General features: G+C 40.7%; 1 protein-coding gene across 1 annotated transcript in view; it reads right to left on the bottom strand.

Annotated features, from left to right (window-relative positions):
• The window catches only part of ola1 (Obg-like ATPase 1), a 173,465-nt gene extending 165,507 nt beyond the window's left edge, over positions 1-7,958 (bottom strand). Inside the window, exons 1-2 of the mRNA XM_063050101.1 lie at positions 7,855-7,958; positions 7,310-7,425 (exon numbers count right to left, since the gene is read on the bottom strand). Of these exons, the coding sequence (XP_062906171.1) occupies positions 7,310-7,410 (101 nt within the window). The 5' untranslated portion in view covers positions 7,411-7,425; positions 7,855-7,958. The remainder of the gene's footprint in view (positions 1-7,309; positions 7,426-7,854) is intronic.
• Between the last annotated feature and the right edge of the window lie 4,362 nt (positions 7,959-12,320).

Here is a 12,320-nt window from a genome sequence, read left to right as displayed (position 1 = left end):
CTCCAATACAGCCTTCCAAGCACCATCCTCTGCCGAGGGCCTTCGACCTCGCCCCGGCCACCGAAACAAGCAAAGCCAAGGACTCGGGGCCTTCTCCTCCGGAGATTCAGGACCACACAGTAGCAGCGGCAGCAAAGCTGGCATTTCAAAAGTTTCTCCAGATGTTCCTCCGTACTCTCACGTCTTGTCTCCATCAAATCAGAATTGTGCACGGTCCCCTACCTGACAGATTACAGATATCATTCACAGGAGTGGCCACACGCGCTGCATCGTGCTGCCATCTTCTCCTGTTTATGTTCAAAGAGCAGTGATTTTCCTCAAGGATAGTTGGCAAGTAATAAGCAGTAAGAGAATTCAGAACTGTTTTGATCACTGCAGTTTCAAGCAGTTAGGCTTAAGTACATACACTGGATTAATACCTCTCTTGATAACTTAGGAATAAATTTTATGGTACTGTACTAGTTTTTGTAATGTTCTAATTTGTTCTGTATTCCATTTAAATACAGAATTTGTTACTCAGTTAAAAAGCTGTTTATCTTTTTTTTAACCTTTTTAACTATTTCCTGAGAATTTTGGTAATTGGGACAGCCACTTAATCGGACCAAAATGAATTGGTCCCAATATGTCCCATTTACCTGGAGTCCACTGTATTTTAAAACTAACAGAATCACGCCCCTGGACCCAAAATGCTCAACTGCTACTTAAGTTAACTGGCTTACCTCATTCCCTAAGAGACGTCCAGTGTTGCCCTTGCCCACATACGCTCTATATATCACATGAGAAAACTGTCTTGAAGGCACCACCCAAACTCTGCCCCATTAAGACCCTTTGCACTCTGGATGGTCTTGTTGATACTGGGAAAATTGAAATATTCCACTAGCACTTCCCTACTACTACCACAACTACATGCAATTTCTTGACACATTTGCTCAAGTTTCCATTGACTATAGGGGGAGGGGAGGGGTTTCTTAATGAAGTCCTACAAAGGTAACTGTCCCTCTCTTATTTCTAAGTGCCCTCGTTAAATGATCCTCAAGAATATCCTCACTGCTATTACATCTTCCCTTATTAAAAAGGGAAAGATTACATCAAAACATACAACCAACAATCAGAGAATGTGCTGGAGGCAGCCTGCAAATGTCTCCATGCTTCCGGTGCCAACATAACATGCCAACAACTTACTAACCTGTATGGCTTTGGAATGTGGGAGAAAACCACAGCACTCAAAGGAAACTCAAGGTCACAGGGAAAATACACAAACTCCTCACAGACAGCAGCAGGAAATGAACCCCAATTGGTGGCATTGTAAAGCATTAAGCTAACTGCCATACTACTGCCCATTACACTCACTTCACTATTACCTGTTTCTCTGTCACGCCTAAAGCATAAGTATCCCAGAACATTGACCTGTCCTGCCCTTCTCTCAGGCACTTTTCTATTATGGCCACAATATCCCAGTTCCCCTAGAGGCAATCCACATTCTCAGTTTGTCTATATTACCAGTTAAGTTACCTGCATTGAAATACATGCAATTTTAAACAGTGTTCCAGCAGTTCTTTTTAAAACACTGATTTCCTTTCGTTCCCTACTTTCATTAAATCCTTGGTTCCCTAATATACCTGACAACTTTGTCTTTTTTTCCCTCTACAGAAGATGGCACAGGTATTTATTTAATTATGCAGGCATTTTCTGATTGTACTCTACGCAAATTTAAATTTAGGATCCTCGTTTCAGATTTAAGTTTTTCCACATTTAAGCTAAATTAAGAATTCTATCAGGTTATAGTAACTTTCTCCAAAATGACCCCATACAACCTCAACATACTAATCCAAAAAGCCAGTTTGCACACATCATCCTGTTAACAGTGGAAAGACTTTGTAAAGCCAGCTAACATTCACATACTACAGGAAGGACACCCACCCACTGATCTGCTCTTAGAAGTAATGTATTTATATGGCTGTTTCTATTGCATCCTTAGACAATTTTGACTCAAAATGGGGCCCTGGTAAAGGTGATGTGTTTTTCATGAATAAAAGTTTAATCTAAAAGTGGAGATTTGGGTTTTGGATGTATTCACTTACATTTTCAGGTTGCACTAGTACCACATACACTGTTGTAAACTTAAATGAACATATTTCTAGGTAGGGTAAACTAAAACCTTCAGTATCCAGAGGGAATTACTTGGATTATGAAACATTGACGAAAAGAGTCAAAATGCACAAGGGGTCCATAAAGAAAAAAGCCATTTTTTGAAAGAAAAGTCAAAACTACATATTATTAAAAGAGGAAAAATCATCAACATTCTGGGACACACCATACACCTGAAACTGGAATCCTGACTCATGTTGTGCCTCTGGGGTCAGTGCTGGCCCATTGTTACCTGTCATCTACATCAGGGGTCGCCAACCTTTTTTGCATTGCGGACCGGTTTCATATTGACAATATTCTTGCGGACCGGCTGACCCGGGGGGGGGGGGGAAGGTAGGGTTGCCAACGGACAGGAGTAGCAGTCAAACATGTTGTTTACCCCAAGAAAGACTACAATGACCATGAAGCCTTGCGCGGGCACCAGTGCGCATGCGTGTATGTGCTGATTTACAAGTCGTTTTTGGCAATTCTGTTCGCCGGGGGGGGGTGTTAATCACAACCGGGATATAGGTGGTAAGTGGCTAATACACTCAATTTTGTTTCTAAAAGGGTTTATCTGACGAATTTAATATTAAACACACCGCATATTTTCCTTGCATGAATATAGTGATAAGTCAATTATCAGGGGAGGTCAGGGGAGCTTGAAGTAAGGGTTGAACGAACTTCCAGTAGAAGTGGTAGAGGCAGGTTCAATATTATCATTTAAATAAAAATTGGATAGGTATATGGACAGGAAAAGGAATGGAGGGTTATGGGCTGAGTGCAGGTCAGTGGGACTAGATGAGAGTAGCGTTCGGCACGGACTTGAAGGGCTGAGATGGCCTGTTTCCGTGCTGTAATTGTTATATGGTTATATAAGTCACTTACAAGTCAATAGCATCATAACATTTTAAGTAACGTTTGGATATTAAACACACAGCACATATTTTCCTCGTATGAACATATAAAATCATTGCAACACACTAACATTACTGAATCAGTGGGAGCCCTGGGCTTGTTTCCCCGCAACGAGACAGTCCTATTGAGGGGTGATGGGAGAACGTGATACTCAAAGGGGGTTCCTTATGTCCAGTCTATTCCGCAATTTAGTTTTCGTTGCATTCACTGCAGAGATATGTTGGAAATGGAAGCAACGTTTTCAGTGCATTCATGGCTATCTCAGGATATTTAACCTTGACTTTGATCCAGAATGCCGGCATAGATTTTATGTCAAACATACTTTTCAGCCCGCCGTCATTTGCAAGCTCGAGGAGTTGATCTCCTTCCTGCGCTGACATGGATGACGCGCGGGTTGACCTCACATGCGTAATGGCTCAACAGTGGGTGACAGGGAAAGAGGAAAGGTGCAGCTGATGCTTTGCGGTCTGGCACCAGTCCGTAGCCCGGTAGTTGGGGACCGTTGATCTACATCAACAATTTGGATAACAATACACATGACATAGCAAGTCTGAAAACGACTAAACTAGGTGATATAGGTGGAAAAAGGTCATCAAAGATTACAGAGAGTGCTTGATCAGCCGAGCAAATGGGCTGAGGAATGGCAAATGGAGTTTAGAACACAGAACAGTACTGGAACAGGGCCTTCAGCCCACAATATTGTGCCAAACCAAATAAGTTGGTAATCAAACAGTTAACTAAACTAATCTCCTTTGCCCACATAATATCCAGATCGTTCTATTTTCCTCATGTTCATTTGCCCATCTAAATGCCTCTTAAAAATCTTAATGCATCTGCCTCTACCACCAACCAAGCAGAACAGCACTGTGTAAAAACCTTGCCCTTTGTATGTCCTTTGAAATTACCCCCTTGGCTTGAATACCCTTGGAAAAATATACTGTCTATTGTATCCCCTCTCAGCCTCCAATTCTCCAGAGAAAACAACCCAAGTTTGTCAAACCTTTAATTATACAACATGCCCTTTAATTCAGGCAGCATCCCAGTATACCTCTTTACACCCTCTCCAAAGCCTCGATATCCTTCCTATAACGGGGGGACCAGAACTATATGCAATACTTCAAATACAGCCTAACTAGAGTATTATAAAAGCTGCAACCAATCCTTGACACAATGCCTTGACTAACAAAGACAAGTATGCCATATGCCTTAGCTACCCTATCAACCTGTGTAACCACTTCTAGGGAACTATGAACCCAAGGTCCCTCTGCTCATTAATACTTTAAAGGGTCTTACCCTTAAGTGTACTGTCTCCACGTTTAACATACCAAGGTGTGCATTTGAATTAGAGTTTAATTTGGATAAGTCCAAGTTAAGTTTTGGAAAAGCAAATTCAGGTAGGCTTTGAATGGCAGGACCCTGGAGAGTGCTGTGGAACAGTGGGATATTAGAGTGCATGGTTCACTGAAAGTGGAGTCACAAATAAGACAATGTGGTGAAGAATGTTTTTGGCATGTTGGCCATCATAAATCATGACACTTGGGAGATCATGGAGAGTTTGTACAGGAGGCTGGTGACGCTGTATTTGGAAATATTGTGTTCAGTTTTGGTTGCCCTGCTATACTAAAGATGTTGAACTGGAATTAAGATTAGACTGGAAGAAGTGCAGAAAAGATTTATAAGGGTGCTACCAGGACTTGAGGGAATGAGTTATAGGGAGAGGTTAAACAAGCTAAGATTTAATGAAGGGTCTCGGGCCGAAACGACCGCTGTTTACTCTTTTCCATAGATGCTGCTTGGCTGCTGAGTTCTTCCAGCATTTTGTGTGTGTTTCTTTGGATTTCCTGCATCTGCAGCTTTTGTGTTTGTAGGACTTTATTTCTTGAGACAGAGGTGACTTCACAGAGTAGAAAATCATAAGGGGCATAGACAGGGTAAATGCATCTAAGTCTTTTTCCTAGGGTTGGGAAATTAAGAGCTAGAGGATATATGTTAAAGGTGAGAGTAGAAAGATTTAATAGGAACTTGAGGTGTAACTTTTTTGGTTAAGCACACAAATGGTGGAATCAATATGGAATGAGCTGACAGAGGAAGTGGTTGAGGGTCATACATTAACAACTTTTAAAAGTCAGTGGACAGGTACACAAATTGTAAAAGTTTAGGTTATGGGCAAATGGGACTACATTGCCATCTTGGTCAGCATGGACCGGTTGGGCCAAAAGGCTCGTTTCCAAACTGTTTACCTCTATGACTAAGTCCGTCCAGAGTAAAGCAGCCTATTTGACTTGCACTCCATTGACCACACTGAAAACACACACACTCCCCTACCTCATAAAAGACTGAGAGCAGATCCACATGAACAACATCAAGTTTCAAAGTAAACACTATTCTTACATGAAAATATATCACTAATCTGTCATCACTACAAGCTCTAATTATGGGAATTTAGCAACAACAGCACCATGGATTTTCCTTCATAAGGAGTGCAACATGATTTAAGTAGGTCTCATCACCATCGACTCTTGCACATATATTTTGGGCAATAATTGACTGCCAATAGTATATATAAAAACATGTTACTATTAATCATTGACAAGAGAAGAAAAATGTTTTCTAATCGCGTGACGTGCCTCAAAAAAAAATACATGCACTTTAATTCTACTCGAAGCAATGACACACACTATTTAATTCAAGCAACTTGCCACTTTAATTGCTCATCCAAAATGTCAAACATGATTATGACAAAGCAGAACTATATTTCTCTTATTTTGGAAGCTCATCTATAGTGTTTTATTAAATGCCTTTCTATACTCTTTGGCTTTTACTTTATTTACATGTGACAGAGCAGGGTAAACAATTTCTAACAAGTTAGGCACCGCAGAAATATTACAGCAATCCTTCCATTGCTTAAACTCTTCTTGGGCTTCTGTACATGTATCAATTTTAACCAACGTTTCGATGACAAACTCTGCCATCTTCAGAGATGATGCCTCGGCACGTCTAGTCCAGTGGGGGTGGGGGGTGTGTGTGTGTGTGTGTGTGTGTGTGTGTGTGTGTGTGTATATATATACACACACACACACCCATTGTCCATCCCACACTAGACATGCCTAGGCATCATCCCTGATGAAGATGGCAGAGTTTGTCATCAAAACTTCAGTTAAAATCGACTGGAAGTCCAAGAGAAGTTTATGCATCATATACTCCAAGATAGCACAAGGTCCTTTTTCTTTTTCCATTGTTTTCACACGCATTTCCTCCATTCCTTGCATCCTTTCATTTTCTTTCCGTTTCTACTCCCCTCGACAATTCAGTCCCCCCCACTAGCCCTTTAAATACAAAGCAGCACTTTACAATTATTAACCAAATACCCACATACCCTACCAATGCCTTTAATCGTTTGTTTTTCCCTGCCAAAAGCAATGACTTTTACGTCTAACATCTTACTTTCAAAATCCACATAGAATCTTAATATAATCTAGATCACTGTTCTCCTAATGTTACAGGATTGAAAAAGCATCTCGTGCTCTCCCAGCGTATATGACAAATAAACTTTTCTCGGGCTTCCAGCAGGGTACAAGTATCAATTACAACCAACATTTCAATAACAAACTCTGCCATCTTCATCAGGGATGATGCCTGGGCATTTCTAGTCCAGTTGTATTTATACCCCCATCATCTGTCCTGCATATATTACAGGATTGTTATAATGATAATACTAATAATAATAATGCAGAACAGTCTATACACAAAATACTTCCCAAACTTATTTTGCTGTGAATGAAGTAGCAAGACATCCTTCTTTTTGCATCTATTTCCAAAATAATTATTTGCTTTTAAATAAAAATCTAAGTATTCCTTAAATACAATAAGTATAATTAAAGCATTTTATATAATAAATAAAATTAGTCATATTATCTAATACAGTACAAATCACCAGACTGTCTTATTATTTTAGCAGTAAGTTAAATTACCAGTTCACTAGTAAGCAGCCCAGTTCACAAAAGAATAGGGAGAAGCTAGTAATTAGTTTACAACTCCCACTAAGAAGCTAAATAAACTTCAAGGAAATTGCGTTTCTATTAGAAGTTAAACAACCTTTGGTTGGACAAGTATATTTTTCATGAAATACTGAACAGCATTAATCAAATCTATTAATCCTCATCTTGCAATGATACTGAACTATTGCTAATTTAAGTCTAGCATGAACACTTGTTAACGTTAATATAATTCAGGCCAGATCACATCACCATAAAACTTAACTTACCCTACATTTGGTAAACCAACAATGCCAATTTTCAACGAAGTACCAAATCTTCCAATGATGGGTGGTAATTTCACTTCACCGTCTGCCTTTTTTGGAGGCATCTTCCAAAAGACGAACTGTAAAAATATAACAATTGCGTTATAAGCTTCCGATAATTTGGCACGTATTTAACATATCAGTGAATTACTGATAATTAAATACCAGAATTTATCACTAATAGTGAAACTCTAATTAAGTAAAGCTATAGATTGCTCCCTATTTAAGCAGTCTGAGTAGCCCTCCAGAAGACTCATTCTATTTATAACCTGTTCACAGCTGAATGCTGACATTTCACCTTTAGAAACTGAGTCTTTTAGTTCACCTCTCACACAGCAGCTGCACCAATGAGTTAATTCTTGTTTCATCAGATCTGCCAGGAGGAGCAGGCCCGCTCACTCAAGCTGCAAGGCCTGGACAATATCTTAGGCTTTTTTTTAAAAAAAAGCGAACGCCGCCAGGCTTAGATGCGAGCACAGACTACAAAAGCAGCGAAACATCGGCTTCACCTGATAAAACAGCGGGTCGTGTCTGAGGACTGAACTGTTATAATAAAACTCAAACGGACAGCCGCTACACACACTGCACGCGCCGACCGGCCAGAGGGGGAGGGGCTCCGGCAGCCGCAGCCTGGAGCATGCGCACACGGCACCTGCCCATTGGCTAACATCGGGCCATTTGAAATTCCGGCAGAAGTAACTCATTTAAGGAGAAAGGAAGCGTTGTGGGAAGATAAAAACAGAGAAAGGCTGGAAAGAAATAATGTGAGGGGGAAAAAAATCCCGTTGATTACTCAGAAAGTAAACTAATAACGACTCCATGTTGCTACAAAGTTGTTTCCTTTGATTACTACAGTATATATATATATAATTAGATGATTTGCGCTGAAGTGAAGAAGTATAGGACTAAATTTGTTTTCGACGGGCTAAACCCCAATAAAATCATATGTAATCCCAACTCGTTTGTGGTCCGTTAAATGTTACTCACCTGTCAATATTTTAAGTATTTAGATTTACACAACAAAGCTGTATTTTTTAATCTACGATAAAATAAGTTAAGTAGACACATAATTCATCCGAACACTGTCAAAATAAAATTTGTATTGCCTTTTGTCCCTACCTCTGTCCCGTTGCCACAAAAGCCCTTGTTTACAGAGAAGAATTCACTTTCTGCAAGCAGTTCGTCCAGGAAGTTTGCAAGGGAGAGTAACAGAGGGCAAAAATTTCACTCCGCGACATAAAACGCAAACTTGACTACTCCTCTGAACCACCACAACTCTTGTGTTAGGAACACAAGAGATTCTGCAGATGCTGGAAAGCCAGAGCAACACATCAAAATGCTGGAGAAACTCAGCGGGTCAGGCGGCATCTGTGGAGTTAAACAGTCGAGTTTTGGGCCGCGACCCTTCATCAGGACTAAAGAGGAAGGGGGAAGGTGCGGTCGGGGGGATTGGAGCACATTGGCAGATGGTAGGTGAAACCAGGTGAGGCAAGTGTTCCAATTCACAGACAAAGGCATTTTTATTTATAAAACTATTGCGTAACTTAGTGTTTGTTTTCCTGCTGGACATTCCAGTGAATACATAGGGCTATTAAGCCAATTCTATGTTCCTAAGATTTTGGGGTGGCACAGTCCCGTAATGGTTAGCACAATGCTTCACAGTACCAGTGGCACAGGTTCAATTCCTGCGACAATCTGTACATTCTCTCTGTGACTGCTTGGGTTTGTTCCGGATTTCTCTCTCAGTCCAAAGATCTACTAGGTGGTACGTTAATTGGTCATTGTAAATTGTCCTGTGGATAGGGTTAAGTCAGGGGCTGCTTGGTGGCCAACAGCTTGATGGGTCAAAAGATCCTATTCCACACTATAACCATAAATAAATAAAATGCAGCTGGCATGTGTGCTAACTTAAATAATTGTCTTAAATGCCAGAAATACCCATCAGATCAAACAGCACCTGTGCTGATAGAAAGAATTTGTTTTAACAAAACCAAATAATCATTTGAAGGTTTTCATTTCTCAATTGTGTGTGTATGGTTTTGGTATACTTACCCAACGAGTTCCAGGTCTCATATTGTTATATTATAGTCCTGTATTCCCAAAGGGAATCTTATTGAAACTTAGAAAATTCATACAAGACTGGATGAAAGGGGGTTGTTTTCTCACTGAGACCCTTGAACCAGGCTTCATCATCTCAGAATAAGACATGGGAAATTTCAAAACTCAGATAATTTGTTGGAATTCACTAACCCAGCAGGTTGTGGAGGTTCAGACCTCGAGTGTATTGATTGATAAGTTCCTTGACACCAAGGAAATCAAGGGAGATGAAGTCAGAGCAGGAAAACAGCATTGAGGTAGAAGATCAGCTATGATTTTATGGCTGGAGAAGCAAGCTTAAATGGCATCTATTTCAGTTATTTCTTATTTTCTGATTGTTCTGGCCAATGTGATATTAAGATTTCACATGCTAACCCTGCACTTGTTCCTGTTTCCTTGTTCCCAAATTTATGTCCAGTATCAGACTAATCCATGATGTGATCAATTTCTAACTGGCATGAATTTAAATAGTATCTTTTGGAATGATGGAGAAATCTGTATTTATCTCATTGAATAAGCAATGCTGTCTTTTCATTGTTTGCAGAATCAGAATCATGTTCAATATCTTGAAATTTGTTAACTTTGTGGCAGCAGTACAATGCAATACATGGTCACAGACAGAAAAAAAACTGAATTTCAGTAAGTAAATACATATATAGTTAAGTAAGTTGTGCAAAAAAATAGAAATAAAAAAGTAGTGAGGTAGTGTTCATGGATTCAATATCCATTTAGAAATCGGACAGCAGAAGGAAAGAAGCTGTTACTGAATCACTGAGTATGCGCCTTCAGGATTCTGTATTTCCTTCCTGATGGTAGCAATAACAAGAGGGCATGTCCTTGGTGGTGGGAGTCATTCATGATGGATGCTGCCTTTCTGAGGCACTGCTCCTTGAAGATGTCTTGGATAGTAGGGAGACCAGTGCTCGTGATGGAGCTGACTAATCTTACCATTTTCTACAACTTACTTCGATCTTGTGCAGTAGCCCTCCTATACCAGAGGGTGATGCAGAATGGTTTCCACAGTACATCTGTAGAAATTTGTGAGAGTTATTGGTAACAAACCAAATCTCCTCAAACTCCTAATGAAATATAGCTGCTGTCGTGCCTTCTTTATAGCTGCATCAATATGTTGGGTCCAGATTAGGTACTGAAAGATAATGACACCCAGGAACTTGAAATTGCTCACTCTCTCCACTTCTGATCCCTTAATGAGGACTTGTCTGTGTTACCTCATCTGACCCTTTCTGAAATCCACAATCAGTTCTTATCTCACTGACACTGAGTGCAAGGCCATTGCTGCGGCACCACTTAACTAGCTGGTATATCTTGCTCCTGCATGCCTTCTCATCACCATCCGAGGTTCTGCCAACAATGGTTGTATTGTCAGCAAGTTTATAGATGGTATTTGAGCTGAGCCTAGCCACACAGCCATGGGTGCAAAGAGAATAGAGCGGTGGGGTAAGTGTTGATTGTCAGCAAGGTGGAGATGTTATTCCCAATCCGCACAGTTTATGGTCTTCAGGTTAGGAAGTCAAGGATCCATTTGCAGAGAGAGGTACAGGTGCCCAGGTCCTGGAGATTTTCAATCAGAACTGTAGGAATGATTATGTTAAATGCTGTGCTGTAGTCACCAAACAGCATCCTGACATAGGTATTTTGATTGGGTGATCCAAGGCCATGTGGAGAGCCAATGAGATCATGTCCTCCATAGACCTATTGTGGCGATAGGCAAATTGCAGTGGGTCCAGGTCCTTGCTGAGGCCAGAGTTGATTCTTGCCATGACCAACATCTCAAAACTTTTCATCATCTTAGACGTGAGTGCTACTGGACAATAGTCATGGTGGAACAGTCCCTATTCCAAACCTTCTCCAGTACCACTTCCCAACTCTTTCTTTCATTGATGACTGAAAAGATGCTGCTTCTTGCATCCCTGTATAACTCATCAATTTTATCACCTTCACCACCAGCTTCCACCCTGCTCTCACACTCACATGGACCATTTCTGACTCTTCACTCCTTTTTCTAGATCTCTCTGCCTCTATCTCAGGAGGCAGACTAACCACTGATATTTACTATAAACACACCATCTTCAATGTTGCCGGATCACATTTGCAGAATTGTGAACAGTTTAGGGTCCAATATTGAAGGATATGCTGGCATTGGAGAGGGTTCTGAAGATATTTATGGGGCTGAAAGAATTAAATAAAGAGGAGTGTCTGATGGCTCTAGGCCTGTACTTGCTGGAGTTTAGAAGGATATCACTGAGATCTACTGAATATTGACCATTCGGATAGAGTGGACACGGAGAGGATCTTTCCAGTAATGGGAGGATATGGAATCAGAGGGCATGGCCTCAGAATAGAAGGACATTCCTTTAGAACGGAAATGAAAGAGTAATTATTTAGCCAGAGAGTGATGAATCTGTGAAATTCATTGTCACAGACTGCTGTGGAGGCCAAGTCAATGGATATATTTAAAGCAGAGATTGACAGGTTCTTGGTTAGTAGGGGTGCCAAAGGTTACGGGGAGAAAGCAGGAGAATAATACTGAACTCATGATCTCAGTATTATTTAAATACTCATTTAATTTATTACACTTCTCTAAGGATCATCATCTTGTTATAGTGGAAAGACCTGTGAGTTTCTGACACCCTAAGAGTGATGCCATCTGCCACTTCACTCTGGTAGGGTCACCCATGGTGGTAAGGTGAAGGTGAGTTCCAGATGAAGTCCCAATCCATCCAAGCTCTCAATGCTGGAGCTGGAGGAAGATGATGAGACATCACAATAGCAATGAAGGTGGAGGAAGGCTGCAGGAGTGAAGGATCCCAAATCGTCTTGTGTTCTATGCCATGGATCCTGACCCTGATCTGTCAAG

The sequence above is a fragment of the Mobula hypostoma genome, chromosome 6, assembly GCF_963921235.1.
Source record: "Mobula hypostoma chromosome 6, sMobHyp1.1, whole genome shotgun sequence".
NCBI lineage: Eukaryota > Metazoa > Chordata > Chondrichthyes > Myliobatiformes > Myliobatidae > Mobula > Mobula hypostoma.
Note: the sequence above shows the minus strand (reverse complement) of the source record. Positions and strands in the feature narration are given on the sequence as shown.